Source organism: Pelophylax lessonae, assembly GCF_965119305.1.
Source record: "Pelophylax lessonae genome assembly, chromosome: 2".
Classification (NCBI taxonomy): Eukaryota; Metazoa; Chordata; class Amphibia; order Anura; family Ranidae; genus Pelophylax; species Pelophylax lessonae.
This window is the reverse complement of record NC_138769.1, coordinates 701,142,571-701,167,804: the sequence shown is the minus strand read 5'-3', so window position 1 is coordinate 701,167,804 and position 25,234 is coordinate 701,142,571. Positions and strand designations below refer to the sequence as shown.

The window sequence follows — 25,234 nt, the reverse complement described above, 5'->3', positions numbered from 1 at the left end:
AGTGCAGCGTCGCACGACCGTGCAATTGTCAGTTAAAATAAGGCAGTGCTGTATTGCAAAAAATAGACTGGTCATGAAGGGGGCGGGGGGGGGGGGGTAAATCTTCCTGAGGTCTAGTGAGTAATGCATTCTTTTATTTATTATATTTTATATGAAATTAACTGACCATTATTGCATTAATTGTTTGTGGACAGCACAAATGGGAATACACATCCTACCCGGATAGGTGATTTGACGCAGCAGTCCTTTATGTTAATTTTATTTTTATTAATTTTCTTACTCATTTATCACTTAGCCATTACTGAGATCTAATGAATGGTTGGGAGATTGATTGTCATTACTACTTCCTACCACCTTTTAGACAATCATTTCTCACTTATTTAGCAAGCAAACTAATATACAGAGGATATAAAAAGTTTACACACCAAAAAGACTGAGTGCTTTAACAAAATCAAAAGGTGATTCAACAAAGTATGAGTGTAAGGGTGTGCACACTTATGCAACCATATTATATTCGTTTTTTATTTTTACTTCCTTCCCCCCCCCCCCCCCTAAAAGAGTTCAGTTTGTTGTTTAACCACTTGCCAACCGCTCACATTGAGCGTGCTCCGGCAAAGTGGCTCGATTCCGTCCAGCAACGTAGACCTACGTCGCTGGACTCCTCCCCTTGTGGGCGGCGTGTGCGTGCCACCGGAGCCTCGCTCCCGCTGTAATCAGACACAGCGGGAGTCGGGCCAGGGGAGGAGAGGCGGTGATCACCGCCGCTCTTCCCCGATCGTTGGGGATCGAGTGAGGAAATCCGCCCGCCTGTGTAAACAAAGCGGGCGGATCTCCTAAGTGACAGACAGGGTCAGATTGCAGGATTCAGCATATCTGAACCTGCGATCTGTGCCTGTGTCACATAGTCCCCTCCCCCCACACACGTCAGTAAGCACCAGGCATACATTTAACCCCTTGATCACCAATAAAGTTAACCCCTTCCCTGCCAGTGTCATTATTACAGTAACAGTGCATATTTATAGCACTGATTACTGTAGTAATGTCACTGGTCCCCCCAAAAAGTGTCAAAAATGTCAGTCAAGGGTCCGATCTGTCCGCCGCAATGTCACAGTCCCGCAAAAAAAAAAAAAATCGCAGATCGCCGCCATTACTCGTTAAAAAAATAACAATAAAAATGACATAAATTTCCCGTAGTTAGTAGCTGCGATAACTTTTGCGCAAACCAATCAAAATACGCTTATTGCGATTTTTTTACCAAACATATGTAGCAGAAAACAAATTGGCCTAAAATGTTAAAAAATTTTTGATTTTTACATTTTTTGGGGGGGGGGGGAATTTCATATAAAAAAATGTGAAAAATATTGTTATTTTTTCAAAATTGTCGCTATTTTTTTGTTTATAGTGCAAAAAGTAAAAATCGCACAGGTGATCAAATACCACCAAAAGAAAGCTCTATTTGTGGGGAAAAAAATACATAAATTTAATTTGGGTACAGCATCGCACGACCGCGCAATTGTCCGTTAAAGTAGCGCAGTGCTGAATCGCAAAATATGGCCTGGTCAGGAATGGGGTAAAATCTTCCGGTCTTAAAGCGGTTAAAAATACGCTCATTGAGAATTTTTTTGTCAAAGACATGTAGCTAAATACATTTTGGCCTAAATATATGACAAAAATTGAATATATTGGATATTTTTTAACTGTCAAAGTAGAAAAATATTGTTATTTTTTCAAAATTGTCGCTCTTTTTTTAATAATATCGCAAAAAATAAAAAGCGCAGAGGTGATCAAATAACACCAAAAGAAAGCTCTGTTTGTGGGAAAATAAGGACGCAAATTTCGTTTGGGTACGGCGTTGCATGACCGCGCAATTGTCAGTTAAATTCGCACAGTGCCAAGTTGCAAAAAGTACAGCAGGACGTAAAGCAGGAAAATCCTCCGGTCCTAAAGTGGTTAACTGAGTTGTACAGTTTAGGTCACATTGAAGGTGAAAAAAGTTCTGAAATGATTTATCTTTGTCTCATTTTTTTACATCATAGAAACCTGACATTTTAACAGGGGTGTGTAAACTTTTTTATATCCACTGTATCTTGGTTTACAGTAGCATGAAAGATATGGAAGGAGCTCAGTTTGCTAACTGAAAATAAAAATGCTAAACATTCAGAAAAAATATTGACTGACTGAAAAAAAAGAAAGTATATGTCTTTACTTTTTTTAGTCCTCACCATATTAAATAATAAAAAAAAAATAAAAAAAAAGTATACAAAACCATAGTAGTCATTCGGAAGAATTTCAGATAGCTAAAAAGATCCACGGTGTCAGTGGAAACTTATCTGAGAGGTAGAAATTGCTCATTGCACAAATAACCCATAGCAACCCCTGGAGGAACCTTTGGGCTCCATGGAACCCTAAATTGAGAACCCCTGCAATAAACATTCAAACATAACTGACTTCGTGATCGTGACACAATTTATTTGAATATCAGAACTGTAGATTACCTTGTCTGTGCTCTGATGATCACTTACTGCTCCACCAATGACATAGAGCTTGTTCATACAAGTGACCACCCCTGCAGAGCTCACAGCTTCCAACATAGAAGCGGCAGGAATCCAGGCATTGGTGAAGGAGCTGTACCGTTCCATTGTGGACAACCTTCTCTGACCATCAAAGCCACCAACTGCATAGATCTATGGAGAAGAAGAGGGGCACTTCATATTATTTGGGGACTTTAAAATTGTTATAAATGTAAAATTAGTTATATAATTGTATTGTTTATAGAGTCACAGGGATTAACTAACTAAACTAGTTGTTAACTTCTCCCCATAATCCTTCCACTTTATAAAACTCTGGTGCGACCGCATTTGGAATATTCTGTCCAGTTCTGGTCGCCAGTCCTCAGGAGGAATGTGTTGGAGCTGGAGAGAGTCCAGAGAAGGACAACTAAACTAATTGGGGGATTGGAGGACCTTAATTATGAAGAGCGTCTGCAATCGCTTGATTTATTCTCCCTGGAGAAGAGACGCCTGAGGGGGGACATGATAGCAATTTTTAAATATCTCAATGGGGATCTCAGCTTAGAAAAAAAGCTGTTCAGTCGAAAGGATTGCATGAGGACTCGGGGGCATACAATGCGATTAGAGGAGAAGCGTTTTAACCTCAGGCAGCGTGGGGGTTCTTTACTGTTAGGGCTACAATATTGTGGAATTCTCTACCACAAGAGGTGGTTTCTGCGGGAAGTATGGTGGCTTTCAAAAGACTCTTAGACGTACATCTCAAGGATCAGAACATTCAGGGGTATGCGAGATGATTACGGCCACACACCCCTACACAGGTTGAACTGGATGGACTATTGTCTTTATTCAACCTCACCTACTATGTAACTATGTAACTATGTAACTATATAATGTCACATTACTGGTGGGTGATTGTGGGGTTGCAAAAATGCAGGTCAACCACCCATTCTCACTGTCTCTCTGCCATTCATGTGAATGGGGTCTTACCAACTAGTGGGACCTCCTTCAGCTCTGGCAAGTCCCCACACACTAATGCTGCTCTGCACCCCCCCCCCCCAATACCTTCCCTCTATTGCCCCCCATCTACTCTGCTTCAGGGTTCCACATCACTCCTGTTTGGCTACTGAGTTGCCACCAATGATGTAACAGGGGGAGGGCCCAATGGTGAGCCAGATGTAGGGTGAGTGTTTCTGTTTTGTTTCTTTTTCTCCACTCTTTTTTTTTTTAAAAAGCATTTTTCGTTTGGTGGGTGGGGGCTACAACATACATAAATTTATAGTTCATGAGATCCCCCAGTGGGGGGTACTCCGGAGGAAAAGTTGTAACAGAGGACCATCAACGGTGTAAAATAAGCAACAATTTTATTTGAGTACTGGAAAAAAGTGTAAATGACAAAAAATGAATGTAAAAAAATACCACCCAGACACCCAGTGGAAAACACAAAGATAACGTTGTCTAGACAAGCACATGAAACGGGCCCCATACACACACTCTCGCATTCCACTCAAATCATCTCTCAGATGCACTATGTCAGAGATCCTCAAACTACGGCCCTCCGGCTGTTGCAAAACTATGCATCCCATGAGACATTATAAAACTCTGACATTCACAGACATGACTAGGCATGATGGGAACTGTAGTTCCTGAACAACTGGAGGGCCATAGTTTGAAGACCCCTGCACTATGGGATGTTCATGGTCAGAGCTAAAGATGTTTGGAATATCCAAGGATAGCTCCCGTAATGTTCAGACCTTGGCTTAATTTAACACAAGCTCAACCCATGTGCAGGGTGATTTCCAGCTATGTCTGAATCTGTTAACTGGAAACAAATGTCTTGGTAGTGTCAATTCAATGGCTGGTCATAAGGAGCATGGTTCCACTAGTGAAAGATGACCAGGATAACGGTGTAAGTGAACCACTGGGGTAAGATGCAAGATCTTGTTAATCCGTGGCCCAATCACTCCCTATTCAGAGTGCAGGGAGGCCAAGTTCTTTACATAGTAGATAATAAATCCCAATATTTGATGGTAATTCCAGTCAGTGAGACACTGTATAGGCTATGATCACAGTGGGTTAATGTTGGACAGCATAGGCTATCAGATATTTGAAGTGTTACTGTAGGTCCAGGGTACCGTACAACATAAGCAGACCTTGCATTTTAATGCTAAGTCTGCCTTAAGGTACTCTTGCAAAATGGAAATGATAATGCGTTAAGCTCCATGTGTAAATTTACACACAATAAGGGGGAGGCGGCGGGGCACCTGCCCTGGGCGCAGTGTTAAGGGGTGGCGCAGTGGGCGTTCAGCTTCTCCTGCATCTTACTGACAGGATCAAAGCTGTCAGGATTCTGTCCCTGCCCACCAGCCCACGCACCCCCTGTCAGGCTTTTGTATGCTTAGATCTAGTCGGGTTTAGTCTCTGCATTTCTGTCTGCTTCTGTCCCCGCCCATCAGCCCGGCCACCACTTGCATTGCTTTAGAATTCTTAGCTCTGTCCAGGTTGAGTCCTGGCATTTTCTGCATCTTCTTTCCCCGTCCACCTCCTATCAGACCTGTAGAACATGGTCTAGGGAAGTGCTACAGGTGGTGGGCGGGCCAGTGGGCGAGATAAAAGTCAGCAGAAGATGCAGAAAATGTTGGGACTACATCCCCGGCAGAGCTAACGATACTAAAGCAATGCAGGTGGTGGATGGGCTGATGAGCAGGGACAGAAGCAGACAGAAGCTGCTGAGACTACACCCAAGAACCAGAGCCGTAACTAGGACCTTCAGGGCCCCCCGGACCCCTGGCCGGGGCCCTTCCCTCCAAGTCTGGGGCTCTTCCCACTGATCCTGGGGCCCTTTACTCTCGTTGCAGGGCCCTTTATTAAGGTCCCGCAGCAGGACTCTTTCACAAGTTCTGCAGTTGGCCCCCTTCCTGCCATCTTGGGGCCTCCCCACGGTGGTGGAATGCCAGGGCCTGGTTGCAAGTGTGACCTTTGCGATCCTGGAAGTTCACCCACTGGTGTCAGTAGTTTTTATTTTTTGGTATTTTAATTGTATTATTTTTTATCATTTTATTTTATTTCTTTACATTGTCACTGACTATGACTCTGTCCATTCAGAAAAGGAATGAGCTGGTAAATTACATATTTACCAACCCCTTCCTGGTTCTCTATTGTGACACATCCCCTGCAGCAGCCGGCAGGAGAGGGGAGGGAGCATAGTGGGGGGGGGGGGGGCCAGAGACAGCAGAACACAAATGAACTGGATAGGAGGAGTGGCGGGGGCAGCATACAGAGAAACCAATCTCCTCCATTTTCCTCCTGCAGCTACAGAAGGAAAAAGGAGGACAGTGATTTCTCTACATACCACCTCCGCCGACCCTCCTATCCAGGTGTACAGGGGAGCCGTACGGGCCCCCTGGAGCATGGGGCCTGGTTGCAATTGCAACCCCTGCAACCCCTGTAGTTACGCCCCTGTCAAGAACTCAGATGAATTACAGGTACAATGCAGTTATGTTCTGCTCTTTCAGCTTAGCACTGTGGATATGATTGTTAAATAGGGGAGTACTCAGTAGAAATATTTTTTAAAGTGACTTTGTGCTAATAAGTGAAATATGTTGGAGGCACCTTGCTGTATTGTATTTTCCTTTTAGCTGACGGTTATGTCAGGTTCACACGAATGGGCTGCTGTAGATGCAGGAAACACAGGAAAAAGGTTCCTGCACCTTTATGACAATGCAGCCACCATGCGATTTCCCGCGCCAAAAAATGCGCTGCATTTTCAGATGCATGGGAGTGCCAATAAGAATAAATGTCACCCTTGCATATCTGTAAAAGAGCAGGGAATTTTGCCTGCAGGTGGTTGTGGGTGCGGGAATTGGTGCCATTTACACGCTGTCCCACACATGCAACCACCTGCAACAACGGGAACCTAGCCCTGGGCTCATTTACACTTGCGGTTGGTGAGCAATAAAACATGCTGCTGAGCCTCATTTTACAGCTCCCTATCACTCCCGCCATTTAAGCTGCAGAGGCAGCAGCTGGAGGTGTACAGATGCCACTGCTGCAATATTCTGATTTGTAGCTGTGGCAGGAATTAGGCTCCATGTACACGTGACGTTGTTAAAAGTCCCTTTGAATGCTGGAATTTTTAGGACGTTTGAAACGTCCGTTCAGTCACGTTTGTGGGCGTTTAGCAGCGTTTGCGAGCGTTTGCGTTTAGAAGCGTTCCTAGAGGTCAAAAAAATTATTCCCCTTTAAAATGGAAAAACGCGAACACTAAACGCTGGTCATTGCGTTCAGACGCGTTCGGACGCGTTTGTGCGTTTGAAACGCCGGGAAACACACGTTCGAACGCAAATAATTGCGTTCTAAAAACAGTCCCTGAATGCAACTGCCTGCAAATGACTGTAAACGACCTGGTGTACATGGACAGATAAGACAAAATGTAGATGGGTTCAGGGGCTTCTGAAAAAAACGCCCAACTGCTCCTAAACGGCCATTTCCAGCGTCCCGTGTACATGGAGCCTAATACTTTCAGCATGCACTACCATCTGCTGAAGGCAACCTGTTCAAATGAATGGGGCCACACTGCAACCTCCCTGGAAATGTGTGCAATGCGCACATTCGCAGTGCAGAACGATGGGGTTTAAAACAGGGGGCGAGGAGGCAACATATTGCCCCCACATATACCTACTGTGGGCAGAAGAAAGAAGACTCCCGCTGAGAACACACCTCAGTCTTAGCGCAGTGCAATGTGGAGTGAGGGCAGACTGCCTTATCATGTGACATATCACATGACTGGAGACGGGAAGACAGAGAAGCTGCCTTCACTCCCAGCGGGTGTCACACTGACACCGAGATGTGAACTGTGAATTCACATGGAGGGGCAGTAGGGATCGACCGATTATCGGCAAAGTCAATTATCGGAGGGCCGATATTGACTTTTGCCGATATATCTGTATCGGCCCCGGAACTGGCCGATATTACCGATATTCCAAATATTGCTTAGGGTAAAATGATGTCACATAGTATAATTCCATTTAAAAATGTTATTGAATATGCCACTCACATATGTACAAAAGATATAAGCAATTCCACATTAGCAGATCTGCATCTCTCACCCACTTGCTGTAAGGGATACCCAGGTGACCACGTGACCTCCGAGATCGTATGTCGGACGGAGCGGTATCACCCAGGTGTCACTTACGGCAAGTGGGTGAGAGACGGATCGGTATCGGGTGGGTGGGAGATGGAGCGGGTGAGAGACGGAGCAATATTGAGTGGATGCCGAACGGAGCAGTATCACCCGGGTATCACTTACGGCAAGTGGGTGAGAGATACCGAACTGCCAGCAGATCTGCTAATGTGGAATTGCATATATGTTTTGTACATATGTGAGTGGCATATTCAATAACATTTCTAAACTTAATAAACAGACATTTAAAAAAAAAATAACATTTCTACTGAATTATGCTATGTGACATCATTTTACCCTTACATGAACATCACCACCTAATGGTTGGAGGAGAAGACTAGTCTCGGACCCTGACATAGGATGTACAAAATATCGGCCCATATCGGCCGATACCGATACGTTGTGACCAATATATCGGTATCGGCCCTGAAAAAACCATATCAGTCTATCCCTAGGGAGCAGTTTGCCATCTTTGCCCAAGGCGCTGGATGGGCTTGTCCCGGCTCTGGTGTATGTTTGCACATATACATCCAAACTGTGACTTTTCCTTCTGAATTATTATTTTTTTATTGGAGGAATCAGAACGAGTTCTGTTAGAGACCAGTACTGGTCCACACTAAAATCTGCAGATATTCCATATAGGATCATGAAGAGCCAGAGGGAACAATGAAAATTTATCGGTCCATCGTTTGTAGTTACTCACCTGTCCCTTCAGTGTTGCCATTCCGTGTCTCCATCTCCCTATGTTCAGCGAGGCGACTTTAACCCAACTGTTGATGTGGACATTGAGCATCCAAACATGCCGGCTGTCTATATGACCACCTGAAATTTAACATAAAAAAACAACAGGCATTAAAACCAATTGCTCATTTTTTTGTCTGTAGTAGTCCAGACACATTTTTAAAAAAAAATATTTCCTATACCTCTGCAATACGTGCGCATTTCCCCATGTTTATCCCATTAAAAAAAAAAAAATAAAATAAACTACTTACAAAAAATAAGAGGTTAACACATCAGTTAGATGATGCTGATTTTAATTGAAAATGGGGCAAAAATAGTAAACACAAATTATTGTTGCAGGTATTTATAAAGCTCCGACAATTTCTACAGTGCTCTGTACATTCATACCAGTCCCCGCCCTCGAGGAGCCTTCAATCTAAGGTCCCTATCTCACATACTGTTCTTAGACATTCTCGAGCCAATTATCCTACCAAAATGTCTTTGGAGTGTGGGAAGAGACCAGAGTACCCAAAAGAAACCCACAATAGCATAAAGAGAACATGCAAACTTCATGCAGTGACAACACTGGGGTCCTTGGAATCCAAAAACCAGCCAGGGCAGCATCTGCATGAAGTTTGCAGTAAGTATTATAGAAATGATCTAAATATGTTTTTTTTTTTTTTTTTTTTTTTTTGCCCAGATATAACCTTTTTTTGATGTTAAATTATTGTTTTAGTATACAGTATATACATTAGGTAAGACAAAACATGTGTATTGCTAATGATATAGGGTGCACTTTGAAGAAACCAAAATCTTCCTAAAGCAATTCTGGAGAATTCAAAGTCATGGAAATTCCTTTGAGTTTCTCTCTCCCCAATTCTTGAATCAATTTGGGCACTTGACCGGAATTCAGATGGTTTACATTGTGTCATAACTGTTCACAAAACAAATGTCAGAGTTTTTCTACAACAGTGGTGGCGCTAATAAATGACAATACATGGTGGATAATATGAGAACTTTTGCAGTTTAAAAAAAAAAAAAAAGCCACAACCATCAGAAAAATAGATTTTTACTACTACAATATGAATAAAAGTTTGTAACATAATGCAAAAGTCATAATAGTGCCATCTAGTGACTAAATTACAGAATGCATTATCATGATTGCACCCACAACCTTCCTACAAGTGTAACTACGGGCAAACTAAACAATGGCACATTATTATTATTATATAGTATTTATATAGCGCCGACAGTTTACGCAGCGCTTTACAACTTGAGGGTAGACAGTACAAATACAATACACTTTAATACAGTAGGAATCAGAGGGCCCTGCTCGTTAGAGATTACAATACATACACTATATTACTAAAAGTATTGGGACGCCTGTCTTTACACACACATGAACTTTAATGGCATCCCAGTCTTAGTCCGTAGGGTTCAACATTGAGTTGGCCCACCCTTTGAAGCTATAACAGCTTCAACTCTTCTGGGAAGGCTGTCCACAAGGTTTAGGAGTGTCTATGGGAATGTTTGACCATTCTTCCAGAAGCGCATTTGTGAGGCCAGGCAGTGATGTTGGATGAGAAGGCCTGGCTCACAGTCTCCACTCTAATTCATCCCAAAGGTGTTCTATTGTGTTGAGGTTAGTACTCTGTGCGGGCCAGTCAAATTCCTCCACCCCAAACTCGCTCATCTATGTCTTTATGGACCTTGCTTTGTGCACTGGTACGCAGTCATGTTGGAACAGGAAGGAGCCATCCCAAAACTGTTCCCACAAAGTTTGGAGAAAGAAATTGCCCAAAATGTCTTGGTAGGCTGACGCCTTAAGAGGTCCCTTCCCTGGAACTAAGGAGTGAAGCCCAACCCCCGAAAAACAACCCCACACCATAATCCCCCCTCCACTAAATGATATGGACCAGTGCACATAGCAAGGTCTATAAAGACATGGATGAGCGAGTTTGGGGCGGAGGAACTTGAATGGCCTGCACAGAGTCCTGACCTCAACCCAATAGAACACCTTTGGGATGAATTAGAGCAAAGACTGTGAGTCAGGCCTTCTCTCCAACATCACTGCCTGACCTGACAAATGCACTTCGGGAAGAATGGTCAAACACTCCAATAGACACACTCCTAAACCTTGTGGACAGCCTTCCCAGAAGAGTTGAAGCTGTTATAGCTGCAAAGGGTGGGACAGCTTAATATTGAACTCTACGGACTAAGACTGGGATGTGACTACATGTGCGTGTAAAGGCAGGCGTCCTAATACTTTTGGTAATATAGTGTAAGATTTAATCTCACAGTAGCAATAGCACGATTACAAATACCTTCCTTTGAGGGTTGAGCACTCCACTGTACAAAGCGTCACAATAATTGAGCAACAAGTGCCCATATGTGTTAATTCATACCTGAGATATAAATGTTGTTCTTCAACACGCAGGTAACCATCTCTGATCTGATGTATCCTGGGAGTCCAGAGAGCCCCGTCCAATGTCCTGTCTTCGGGTCACAGCTGTCAATGTATGGTAGCTTTAAGGCCCCTTTCTTGTCACAGCCACCAATCACAATAATTATTTCAGACAAATCCATAAATCTGGAAAGATATACAGTAGTTCACATATAACACTCAGATATGGCCACAAAAACCTCTTACACTTTCACCAATTTTGTACAGAAATTTCTGCAGCGAACTTCATAGTTTCAAGAATATTATGGACAATAAAGCTCATATATATATATATATATATATATATATATATATATATATATATATATATATATATATATTTTTTTTTTTTTAATGAATAACCTTGTATGTACTATACATAAGACCAATTGTGAGTCCATGTAAATTGTCAAAACCTCAAAAAACTCAACCCCAAAGACAAAAAAACACAATAAAAAGACAGAAAAAAAACAGGATAAAGGGCAATAACTTCTAATAGATTTTCTAATATTTTGGAGTATTTATTGTTAATCATGATCAGTTCACTAACTAAAAAATTAAAAAAAAATACTTTTCAGCCCTTTCCTTATTTTTTTACATTTTGTTGCTGTATTTTAAAATAACCTTCTAATAATTTTTTTTAGACAATAGAGAACAAAAGAGTCCGACTTGCCTACAAGCAATGCTCAAAATCAGGGTCTGTTTGCAAACACCCTAACACATCATACACCTGAACCTTATGACTAGACATGAGCAAAATTGAGAGTTATATTCCAAAATGTCCGTTTTAGACAAATTTCACAATTTTGGCTAAATGCGTTGGAGAAGGGAGAAGGTTTTGAGGGCAAAACTAAGATGGTCAGTTTCCTGAAGATTACAAAAACTGCTTACAACTATCCTTGAGCTGTTCTTAAGCCAAAAAATACCTGTCATTGCTGTGGACTGTTGTCTGCAGCCCTATTATTTTAGCTCTTTCAGAAAGAAAAATAAGACAATAAAAAGAGAAAAATTGAAAAAAATAAATAAAAGCAACTATACATAAATAACAAATAGATAAAAATACAAAATTAAAAAATGTAAGATCCTACATACAAAGAAAATACAGTACCAATGCCAAAATAATAAAATAAAAGTAAATCAGAGGTAAAAATGTGTAATTTAAAGTACAACTAAAGGCAAAACATTTTTTTTTTTTTAGTTTTGGACAGACTGGAAAGGGATTAGAACACCTATCAGTTTTTATTGCTGCCTGTGCCCCCATTGGGCAGATTCACCCTCTCTATTTCTCCTGTTTTCATTGTGATTGGAAGTGAAAGTAAAAGAAAATCCCAAATTTTGGGTTGTCCCCAGAAAAGTAATAGAGGGGAAATCTTCAAATGGAGACACTAATTCTGGTGACCTGGGGGGCCCCAAGGAATACCCTTAAAGCGGAGTTCCAGCCTTTTCACTCACCTGTCCAACGGTCCAGCGATGCTGCCGCCCGAAGCCTCGATCCTCTTCCCTCTGGTCTCGGCGGCGCCGGCATCACTGCTGTGGGCACCCGGCTGTGACAGTTTGCGGCTTCACAGCCGGGTACCCACTGCGCATGCACGAGTCGCGCTGCGCCTCTTGATTGGCCGGCAATCTTCTGGGACCTCTGACATGTCCCAGAAGAATGCAGGGAGGGAGGGGGAGAGGAGAACTTCCGTTCAGGGCGCCGCAGCGTTCCGAGCGGAAGTGGGAGCGGGTACCTGTCAAAACTAGGTTTCCCCCCCCCCAAAAAAAATGACATGCCAAATGTGGCATGTCAGGGGGTTAGAATACCTAAAGCGGAAGTTCCACTTTTGGGTGGAACTCCGCTTTAATTTGCAGGGATTTCCTCTCACTTCCTGTCTTAGCTATGGGACAGGAAGTGAAGGGAAATATCCCCAATGGGACACAGATTCCCAAAAAATAAACTGACAAGGGTTATAACCCTCCCTTACTCTATACAAAATTAAAAAAATGTTTTGTATATAGATCTACTTGGCAAAATCAATTTTACCCAAATCATCCATACTAATGACATAACCTATGGCCAAAACAAGTAAACAATATATTATTACCTTCTTGGCCTCATCCTAGTTGAGTTGGCAGTGTTACCAAGGACATGGTACATCTGAGCTTCGTTAAATAAAGGGAAACACTCTGGGGAATCTTGGATGATTTTGTCCATTTTCACCTTCTCCAGAAAATAAGCAGGGTCCAGCATGGGCAATCTGACATGTTCTAAAAGATCTTTTGGTACCTTTTCCCCTGATGTTTCATTTTTCTTGACCCATCTCAAGACGGCTTCAAAGACCACCTCCTCCTTGGGCACCACCAAGTCATCGCTGGATAGGTACTCAATCAGTTCCTCTTTGCTTAAGTCCAAGAATTCCTCCTGCATTGAAACTTCTGTAAACCTTTCCAACATCATCTTCTTGGTTTTATCAGACAAAGAAGGGATGGATAATGTGTCTGCAATCTTCTTTATCCCTACACAGTTCAAAGGGTCTAGCTGACATTCAAGAAATTTCACGCAGAGGTTTCGTAAACTGCTGATGTCAAGGAAGTCTGACATCCAGAGGATCTGCTGTACATTTTCTTGCTGAATGGTAATTCTTCCTTCGTACATGAAGTCCAAAACTAGAGCCATGTATGGCGCTGAAACTTCAGGAAGGCTAACCATGCAAAGATGGCTTTCTTTGAAGTTGCTGGTGAACATGGCCTTAAAATAGGCACTTTTGGCAGACAGGATAAATCGGTGGCAGGGGAACTGCTGACCTTCTACTTGTAGCGTTAGATCGGTAAATAACCCATTCTTCCTCGAGATGTTTAAGCTCTCTAGAATTTCCATAGCATAACACGACCCAACACACAGACTAGAATCTCCATGTGTTATGTTTTCTCTTATTGGACTTTGAAGACACTTGGTCCTATAGCTTAGTTCTGTTTTCATCCTATAAAACAACAAATCACAATGAATATATACTGTAAATGATAGAAAATAAATGGACCTTTATTTGATCATTTTACGTAACTTTAACAAAAATTAACTAGCATTGTCTTATTATTTTGTAAAAATAAGTTTAAATTTAGTTATATTTATTAAAGCATAAAGTTAGGCAAGTTTTAGGATTTTTGAGCAGGAAGTTTGTTTTTATTTTTTACAGAATATAGGAGATGCTTAGATTAATTAACTCATAGGGCTTGTTTACACTTGCTTCAAAATTGGCTTCAGAGACGCTTTGTTAAAGCTTTCTGAACGCCAGTCAAAGCTCCTTTCACTAAATAAAATAGTTAGTTTACTGTTCTGTTTACACCTTGTGTTTCATTTGATTCCTTTCAAACATTATACCCCGTGGCACTTTAGTGGTGATTCAAAGCCTCCATAGAAGTCTATAACAAAGCTCACTTGAAGCACCTGCAGCTTTTGAGAGGCTTTAATTTAGCTTTAGCTTTGTTTGGTTTTGGAGAAATTGCAGGTATAAGATGTCAGCACACACACAGGGCATCGGCCAAGCTTCAATAAAGCTTCATAAAAGCAACACCGAAGCATCATCGAAGCACCACCTAAGCATCACAGAAACATCAAAAACACATAAAAAAAGCATGTTGAAGCGGTAGGTGCTTTAATGTATTTTAGGGCTCGTTTACACTTGCTTCAAAACTGGCTTCAGAGAAGCTTTGTTAAAGCTTTCTGAACGCCAATCAAAGCTCCTGTCACTAAATAGAATAGTTAGCTTACTGTCCTGTTTACACTTTGCATTTGCTTTGCTTTGCTTCAAAAATGATACCCTTTTAGTGGTGCTTCAAAGCGTCTTCAAAGCCTCCATAGAAGTTTATGGCAACGCTCGCTTGAAGCCCCTGCAGCTTTTGAGAGGCTTTAACTCCGCTTTGCTTTTTTTTTGGAGGTATTGCATGCATGAGATATTCACACACACAGGGCATCTGCCAAGCTTTGTTAAAGCTTCAAAAAAGCACCACTGAAGCATCATCGAAGCACCACCGAAGCACCATTGAAGCACCACCAAAGCACCATTGAAGCACCACCAAAGCACCATCGAAACATCGCCGAAGCCGAACAGAAGAATCAAAAACACATAAAAAAAGCATGTTGCAGTGGTAGACGCTTTAATGTGTGTTGAAATTGAAGCAAGTGTAAACAAGCCCTTATACTCATGTGCAGGAGTCACGTCTGCCAAGCCTGGACAATCAAGTTAAAGAATAACCTCCCGTGCAAGAATGTGGTGCTTTAAGGCTTATTGGACTCTCCACTTATCTGGCTTAAAGGTCTAGCACAAATGTGTCTTGCCCCCCCCAGGACTATGGATATCCTTTCTTATGCACTACAAAACAATAAAGAGAGAGCACACCGACCTAGCGCATTACTATAAAACAATTTTAAATAATTAAAACAAATGAAATACTCACACATGCATGACATAAACAAACATGTTATGAAATGCAAGTGAAACTGCCTCCAGGTCCACAGTGCTCAATTGATGCCATGGGAAGGCCTTTCAGTGTCTGAAACCACTTACGCGTTTCGAGGGGCAAGCCCTCTTCTTTGGGTTTGTGAGTAAATCACTTGTTTTATTTATTTAATACAATTGTGTGATGGTATTGCGTTAGGCCAGTCTTCCTTCTCTTTGTTGTTGTTTTGTGGACAATCAAGTTGGCCAAAGATCCCAAACCTGGAAGAAGCCAGTGAGAGCTTGCAAACATTGCATCACTGGAGCAGAAGTTTGTATAGATTCTTTGTTTGGAGATATTACTGTGGGATGGTGACATGGTTGAAAAAGGCACCCACCTCCCTGGATAGAGAATATGTACAGAGCAGTTTTTCATGGTATTTTAGCGGTGCCAAAACAGAATTAAAACCAAGGAAATTTGAATAAAATTAACACTTTTTTTTATACTGTACATCATAAAAATTGTATCCATATTAAAATAATTTTTTTTAACAACTTGTCATTTGTCAGGTCATAGGAGATTTTCATAAGCTGTGACAATGTGGGATCTTTCCCCACATGTTTCGCCACTAGGGGCTTCCTCAGGGGATTTTTGAGTAGTTACTATTCAAAAGACAAGATATGCCATAATAATATAGAACAATACAACATGGTCCTAAGAGAAACAAAACACGTTAGACATAACAAAAAAATCAACATTATAGTTCTCCATGACCAGTGTTGATTTAAATAATTTTGTTTTATTGGTGAAAAACACTTTCACAATGTTTTTTTTTAAATAAATTTTGAGTAAATGCAGGGTCAGGACAAAATTTACAGTCCACCTAAAAGACCATAAGAACCATGGGCATCTGCAGAACTTTTTCAGGGGGGCGCATAATTTTAAGGTTACCCATGCTCCACCCCTTTTTGCCCACATAGATCCCCTTTAGAGCAGGCCAGGGTGCCCCATAGATCCCTTTTAGAGCAGGGTCCCCATAGATCCTCTTTAGAACAGGCCAGCCAGGGTCCCCCATCCATCCCCCTTTAGAGCAGACCAGGGTCCCCATAGATCCCTCTTTAGTCTTACCTTTTCACTTATATTCCCCGTGCTACCAGGTTTTCCTGCACCACCAGGTACCCCAGACTCTCACTGCAAAGAATATAAATATATATATTTAGCCAAATGTGACCCCCTTTAGAGCAGGCCAAGGTCCCCATAGATCCTCTTTAGAGCAGGCCAGGCCAGGGTCCTCCCACAGATCCCCCTTTAGAACAGGCCAGGCCAGGGTAATCCATAGATCCCCCTTTAGGGAAGGCCATTCCAGGGTACCCCATAGATCCCCTTTAGAGCAGAGTCCCCATAGATCCCCCTTTAGAGCAGGCCATCCCAGGGTACCCCATAGATCCCCTTCAAAACAGGGTCCCCATCAGTGGCGGCTGGTGCTCAAAATTTTTGGGGGGGGCGCAAAAAGAAAAATGTAATAGGTATTGCTTTGCGTCAAAAAACGCAGTAAAAAATTGCGTGACTTTGAAGTCATGGTACAGGCATGGCACAGGTGATGGTAATAGGCATGGCATAGGTGATGGTACAGGTGATGGTATAGGCATGTCACAGGTCATGGTACAGGAGATGGTATATGCCCCCTTTCAATGCAGAGACCAGTGTACATGCCCCCTTTCAATGCAGAGACCAGTGTACATGCCCCCTTTCAATGCAGAGACCAGCGTGCGTGCCCCCTTCAATGCAGAGTTCAGCGTGCGTGCCCCCTTCAATGCAATGAACATTGTCCTGTGCCCCCTTCAATGCAATGAACACTGTGCTATGCCCCCTTCAATGCAATAAACACTGTGCTATGCCCCCTTCAATGCAATAAACACTGTGCTGTGCCCCCACAATGCAGAGTTCAGCGTGCATGCCCCCTTCAATGCAATGAACAATGTGCTGTGCCCCCTTCAATGCAATAAACACTGTTCTGTGCCCCCTTCAATGCAATGAACACTGTGCTGTGCCCCCTTCAATGCAATAAACACTGTGCTGTGCCCCCTTCAATGCAATGAACACTGTGCTATGCCCCCTTCAATGCAATAAACACTGTGCTGTGCCCCCTTCAATGCAATAAACACTGTTCTGTGCCCCCTTCAATGCAATAAACACTGTGCTGTGCCCCCTTCAATGCAATGAACACTGTGCTATGCCCCCTTCAATGCAATAAACACTGTGCTGTGCCCCCTTCAATGCAATAAACACTGTGCTGTGCCCCCTTCAATGCAATGAACACTGTGCTGTGCCCCCACAATGCAATAAACACTGTGCTATGCCCCCTTCAATGCAATAAACACTGTGCTGTGCCCCCTTCAATGCAATAAACACTGTGCTGTGCCCCAACAATGCAGAGTTCAGTGTGCATGCCCCCTTCAATGCAACTGTGCTGTGCCCCCTTCAATGCAATGAACACTGTGCTGTGCCCCCACAATGCAGAGTTCAGCGTGCATGCCCCCTTCAATGCAACTGTGCTGTGCCCCCTTCAATGCAATGAACAATGTGCTGTGCCCCCTTCAATGCAATAAACACTGTGCTGTGCCCCCACAATGCAGAGTTCAGCGTGCATGCCCCCTTCAATGCAACTGTGCTGTGCCCCCTTCAATGCAATAAACACTGTGCTGTGCCCCCTTCAATGCAATAAACACTGTGCTGTGCCCCCTTCAATGCAATAAACACTGTGCTGTGCCCCCACAATGCAGAGTTCAGCGTGCATGCCCCCTTCAATGCAACTGTGCTGTGCCCCCTTCAATGCAATGAACAATGTGCTGTGCCCCTTCAATGCAATAAACACTGTGCTGTGCCCCCTTCAATGCAATAAACACTGTTCTGTGCCCCCACAGTGCAGAGTTCAGCGTGCGTGCCCCCTTCAATGCAACTGTTCCGTGCCCCCATCAATGCAGAGTTAAGCGTGCGAGCCCCTTTCAATGCAGAGTGCCACAGCATTGTTCTCAATCACTGCAGAGTGCCACAGCATTGTCCCCAATCACTGCAGAGCGCCACAGCATTGTCCCCAATCACTGCAGAGCGCCACAGCATTGTCCCCAATGATTGCAGAGTGCGCCACAGCATTGTACCCCAATGATTGCAGAGTGCCACAGCATTGTACCCCAATCACTGCAGAGTGCCACAGCACTGTACCCCAATCACTGCAGAGTGCCACAGCATTGTCCCCCAATGATTGCAGAGCACCACAGCATTGTACCCCAATGGTTGCAGAGCGCCACAGCATTGTCCCCCAATGATGGCAGAGCGCCACAGCATTGTCCCCCAATGGTTACAGAGCGCCACAGCATTGTCCCCCAATGATTGCAGAGCGCCACAGCATTGTCGCCCAATGATTGCAGAGTGCCACAGCATTGTACCCCAATGATTGCAGAGCGCCACAGCATTGTCCCCCAATGATTGCAGAGCGCCACAGCATTGTCCCCCAATTATTGCAGAGCGCCACAGCATTGTCCCCCAATGATTGCAGAGCGCCATAGCATTGTACCCCAATGATTGCAGAGTGCCCACAGCATTGTCCCCCAATTATTGCAGAGTGCCACAGCATTGTCCCCCAATTATTGCAGAGCGCCACAGCATTGTCCCCCAATGATTGCAGAGCGCCACAGCTTTGTCCCCCAATGATTGCAGAGTGCCAGCATTGTCCCCCAATTATTGCAGAGCGCCACAGCTTTGTCCCCCAATTATTGCAGAGTGCCAGCATTGTACCCCAATGATTGCAGAGCGCCACAGCATTTTCCCCCAATTAATGCAGAGTGCCAGCATTGTACCCCAATGATTGCAGAGCGCCACAGCATTGTCCCCCAATTATTGCAGAGCGCCACAGCATTGTCCCCCAATGATTGCAGAGTGCCAGCATTGTACCCCAATGATTGCAGAGCGCCACAGCATTGTCCCCCAATTATTGCAGAGTGCCAGCATTGTCCCCCAATTATTGCAGAGTGCCCACAGCATTGTCCCCCAATGATTGCAGAGTGCCAGCATTGTACCCCAATGATTGCAGAGCGCCAGCATTGTCCCCCAATGATTGCAGAGTGCCAGCACTGTCCCCCAATGATTGCAGAGTGCCAGCATTGTACCCCAATGATTGCAGAGTGCCAGCATTGTCCCCCAATGATTGCAGAGTGCCAGCATTGTACCCCAATGATTGCAGAGTGCCAGCATTGTCCCCCAATTATTGCAGAGTGCCCACAGCATTGTCCCCCAATGATTGCAGAGTGCCAGCATTGTACCCCAATGATTGCAGAGCGCCAGCATTGTCCCCCAATGATTGAAGAGTGCCAGCATTGTCCCCCAATGATTGCAGAGTGCCAGCATTGTACCCCAATGATTGCAGAGTGCCAGCATTGTCCCCCAATGATTGCAGAGTGCCAGCATTGTCTTACCGGTGGTGATCGAGTCTTCTCTTCCAGTCCAGATGACCTCCACTCCTCTGGAGACGCTGCGCGGCTGCGGCCTGGTGAGGTGACTGCCTGGTCGGGTCATCCGTCTCTCTGAAGCCGATTCCGGTCTGCTCTCCGAGTCTCCGCTGAGTCCGCTCCGCTCTGCAGTGCCCATCCGTCCACCGCACTGACTCGTGACTGACGTACGCGACGTCAGCGGGGTCACGGGTCAACATCGGATGTCCTGGATGATGATTGGTCCAGGCTGGAGACTGGACCAATCACAGCCAGGACATTCCGAAAGTGGGGGTTTCCTAGCGCTGTACCCTGCGCCCAGGTTACGCCCCAGAAGGCAGCCAATCGGCGCCTCTTCTGGGTCGTAAACCCCACCCCCCACAGCCTCCACATAGGCCGGCGAACACAATTTTTTTTTTGAAAACTTTATTGATCTTTTTGTAATTTTTTTTTTTTCTTTTCTTTTTTTAGGGGGGGGGGCGGCGCCCTGGCGCCCCCTATGCACAGGCCGCCACTGGTCCCCATAGATCCCCCTTTAAAGCAGCCCAGGACAGGGTCCTTAATAGATCCCCCTTTAGAGCAGGGTCCCCATAGATTCCCCTCTTAGGGCAGGCCAGGAAATTTCCAGGGCACTTGCCCCCCCTTGCAGACGCCAATGATAAGAACAATATATAGAGGGATGCCTGGTTTAAGCTACATTTTCCATATATAATATATGTGAATTATATGCAATAATAAAACATTGTGCTGTTCAGGAAAGAAGTGCTGACAGGGGACAACCTCTTTCAGCAAGCAAAGTATTCATATGTGTTGAGTCCTTCAATAAATCAACTGTTGAAGAATTGCGGTTTTGCAATCTTTGTACAGTGCTGGGTTACATCTGTATTTAATATGTGGGATACAGAATGATCTGCCAGTTCAAACTAACTACAAAAATCTCTGATGTTATCTAAATACAATCGATTATTAGGGCGAGATTTAATCTTAGGTAAAAGCCTCAAAAATTCTGAGTCATGATGCAGCCAATCAATATTTGCCATTAGCAGACTTATTGTGTTAAAGAGATGCTGTCACTTTGCCTCAGGGCAGGGCAGGGCAATGTCACTTTCATGCCAATGATAATATTTTCCAGTTTATAATGATGCTACCATCATGCTTCTGGTACAACACATGGCAAACAAGGATTTCTTTTTCAATATTGCCAATTTATTATTTTTTTACATCCTAAAAAAATGAAAAAAATATTTTGTTTTTTTGTTTTTTTTAACCTGATCAGTTCTTGTTTTAAAACATATAATGTTACTGTAATAAAAAGATTAACATGCATTCTGTGATTTGCCCCACTTCTAATAAAGCTAAAATGTATTTTCTGGTACAAAGCATGGCAACATTATATTTAAATTACAATAAATGTTTTTTTTTTGTTTAAATTTTTTTTTTTTTTTTTTTTTTTTTTTTTTACTACACACATAAAACAGTATGATAAAAAAAATGAAAAAAGAAAAAAAATTTCCATTAAAAAAAAAAAAAAAAAAAAAAAAAGATAGTCGAGAAGGAGTAATTTAGTGCTGCTTTCGGTTTACTGAGCCTAGGTTCACACTGGTGCGTGCAAAACATTGCATGTGTTTCACACAGTAAGGTGCTAAATAAGAACAATATGTATAAAAATACTCTTTTTTGCACTTCCAAGGTTCCTGGAATTGACTTATCTGCAGATTTAAAGGACACACCTTTGATTTGCATATAACAGAACTCATAAAAATACATTGTAACAATAACATAGTTTCAATATATTTATTAATTACATGTTTAAAGCATTTAAAGATTGCAGGGTTGATTTTTGGAGGGGGGGGGGGGGCTGTCAGACCCTAGGACATAGGACCTAGGACCCCCATTTCACAGTGATTTTGCCACATAAAGGAAGCACAGTGAGGTGGGAGGAAAGGGGGGACCTGGGCTTAGAGGTACCCTTAAAGCATTTAGGTGAAACTTTTTTGGGCATCATGTATGTCCAAATTCAAGGGGTTACATTTTTTTATTATCTTATTAAACAATTTTTAAGCAAATACATATTTAATACAGGGAGCTTTTTGGGGATTTCTAAATCTAAAATTCTAAATACCACATCTAAAGCTGTTTGCTTTCAGACTGTCTCTCTCTTACTGAAATTCTGTAATGTCTCATCTGAACAGAGCAGACAAGGAGAAGAAGGTAGAAGGAGATACACTATATTGTCAAAAGTATTGGGACGCCTGCCTTTACACACACATGAACTTGAATGGCATCCCAGTCTAAAGCTGGATACACACTATACGATTTTTGTTGTTTGAATTCCTTTAGATTTAAAGCCTGTACACACGTACCGATTGTCGGCCGAAAATGTTCGGCCGCCGAACGATCGGCCGATTTTCGGCTTGTTAGTATGATGTTTCCGACAGCCGACAGCGCACTTTCGGCCGAACAGAATCTGTCGCGCAAGCATTAAAATTTTTGTATGCCGACACCAGAACGGCCGATTGTTCGCCAGTCAGTACAGATTTCGGCCGACAGACAGCAGATTTGCAAGACTGGGCATGCTCAGAGAAGAAAAAACACACGGAAAGTTAACCATCACATGACATCACTTCTGCAGTCGGCTGTTGTTGGCCGACAAAATTCGTGTGCAGTCTTTTGCACTTTTCAACAGACACGACAGCCCTGGACAAAAGACGGCCGATCGTTCGGCCGACGATCGGTACGTGTGTACGGGGCTTTACTTCAACTATTGTAGTGCAAGGGCCTGCCTGATTGCATACAAATTGAAACTGTTTAGGTTTGACCTCATATTATATGGTTTTGGTAAATCTAAAGGAAAAAATCTAAAGAAGATTGTATAGTGTGTATCCACCTTCAGTCTGTAGGGTTCAATATTGAGTTGCAGCTGTAACAGCTTCACCTGTCCACAAGGTTTGGGAGTGTGTCTATGGGAATGTTTGACCTTTCTTCCAGAACGGCATTTGTGAGGTCAGGCACTGATGTGGATCAGAAGGCCTGGCTCACAGTCTCCGCTCTCATTCACCCCAAAGGTGTTCTATCGGGTTGAAGTCAGAATTCTGTGCAGGTCAATTAAGTTCCTCCACCCCCAAACTCACTCATCCATGTCTTTATGGACCATTCTTTGTGCACTGGTCCAAATCATTTGGTGGAGGGGGGATTATGGTGTGGGGTTGTTTTTCAGGAGTTGGGCTTGGCCCCTTAGTTCCAGTGAAGGGAACCCTTAAGGCGTCAGCATACCAAGATATTTTGGATAATTTCATGCTCCCCACTTTGTGGGAACAGTTTGGGGATGGCCCCTTCCTGTTCCAACATGACTGCGCACCAGTGCACAAAGCAAGGTCCATAAAGACATGGATGAGCGAGTTTGGGGTGGAGGAACTTGAAAGGCCTGCACAGAGTCCTGACCTCAACCCGATAGAACACCTTTGGGATGAATAGAGCGGAGACTGCAAGCCAGGGCACAAATGCGCTTCTGGAAGAATTGTCAAACATTCCCATAGACACACTCCTAAACCTTGTGGACAGCCTTCCCAGAAGAGTTGAAGCTGTTATAGCTGTAAAGGGTGGGCCAACTCAATATTGAACCCTACAGACTAAGACTGGGATGCCATTAAAGTTCATGTGTGTGTAAAGGCAGGCGTCCCAATACTTTTGACAATATAGTGTATGATTTGTTCTGACTTCTTCAATTGTGTGCATATTAATATAAGATGAAGGCATTGAGTGTTGTAATAAACAGGCTTCTTTTTTTTCAGCAGAGCTCCTAAGACTAGCCAGGTAGACATAGAAGACAGCTGCAACTAACAACGGGAAATGTAATATTCAAAGACTCTAATATTAATAAGGAAAAAAATGTTTTAACTATTTTTGTTCCTGAACATATTATAAGATATTAAACTCTTCGCCCTCACACTCATCCTCCAGAATATATCATACACAGGCCCTGCAGGCAACTGATGATGAACATGCAGAATAACTCCTGTGATTAGCTGATTGATTACCCAGCTCATATCACTACACAGCAGCAGCTCCAAAAACAAAGGCATTGTCATATTGTCACATTACCTGAATTGTAGGGAAATTGCTGGCTCAGTGTCTTGCACTCGTGTCTCGTGTCACCGGTGTCAATTGGAGACCGGCGTCTTCTCCTTATTTGTATTCAGCAAAGAATGCGGGCAGAAAAAAAAAAAAATAAATAAATGTAGTCTGTTTCCTCCTTGTGAATGGAAAGTGTGTTGTTGAAGCTCAGCTGTGTGTCAGCTCCATGCACGAGAGGAGGAGGAGTCCTACTATAGACAAAGGCAGAGGGGGCTTCAGTCCCTCTCCTGGGGGATTTATAAACTGGATTATACATGAAACAGACCCCTAGAGATCATTTCTCAATGTGCTAGGGGCTGTCATTACTGCCAGCTGTCCCTGATTTCTGGAAGTGGCCTCTGCCTTTAAATGTTTCGAAAATATCTGCCATTGTAAGTGTTCCTGTTTTTTATCAGGACATGGTTGCACAACTCCATTTATTGCACACTAGGCAATTATTCATCTCTAAAGTACAGGTTTAAAAAACAATAAATGTGTGTGTGTGTATATATATATATATATATATATATATATATATATATATACACACACACATTTTTTTTTCCTTTCAAAAAAATCTGTATTTAGAGATGAATAATTGCCTAGTGTGCAAAAAAAATAATAAATATATATTGTGTGTGTATATATATATATATATATATATATATATATATACACACACACATTTATTTATTTTTTCCTTTCAAAAAAACCTGTACTTTAGAGATGGATGATTGCCCAGTGTGCAAAATATCGTATATATTTTTATATATATATAATTTTTTTTTTCTTTCAAAAAAACCTGTACTTAAGAGATGTAATAATTGCCTAGTGTGCAAAAAAAATAATATATTTATATATTGTGTATATATATATATATATATATATATATATATATATATATATATATATATATATATTTTTTTTTTTTTTCCTTTAACAAAAAACTGTACTTTAGAGATGAATAATTGCCTAGTGTGCATAAAATCATAAATCTATATTGTGTATGTGTATATATATATATATATATATATATATATATACAAATATATATATATAAATGTATTTATTTTTTCCTTTCAAAAAAACATGTACTTTAGGGATGAATAATGGCCTAGTGTGCAAAAAATCATATATATATATATATTTATATATATATATATATATATATATATATATATATATATATATATTATATATATATATATATATATTATATATATATATATATTGTGTGTATATATATATATATATATATATATATAAATGTATTTATTTTTTCCTTTAAAAAAAATAATGTACTTTAGAGATGAATAATTGCCTAGTGTGCATAAAATCATAAATATATATATATATATATATATATATA

The 25,234-nt window shown here is 42.3% G+C and overlaps 1 protein-coding gene across 1 annotated transcript in view; it reads right to left on the bottom strand.

The window, feature by feature from the left end:
* Positions 1-23,885, bottom strand: part of LOC309547471 (kelch-like protein 35) — a 31,447-nt gene extending 7,562 nt beyond the window's left edge. The window contains exons 1-5 of the mRNA XM_082247334.1: positions 23,854-23,885; positions 12,937-13,812; positions 10,815-10,999; positions 8,393-8,511; positions 2,496-2,684 (exon numbers count right to left, since the gene is read on the bottom strand). Of these exons, the coding sequence (XP_082103460.1) occupies positions 2,496-2,684; positions 8,393-8,511; positions 10,815-10,999; positions 12,937-13,811 (1,368 nt within the window). The 5' untranslated portion in view covers position 13,812; positions 23,854-23,885. The remainder of the gene's footprint in view (positions 1-2,495; positions 2,685-8,392; positions 8,512-10,814; positions 11,000-12,936; positions 13,813-23,853) is intronic.
* Between the last annotated feature and the right edge of the window lie 1,349 nt (positions 23,886-25,234).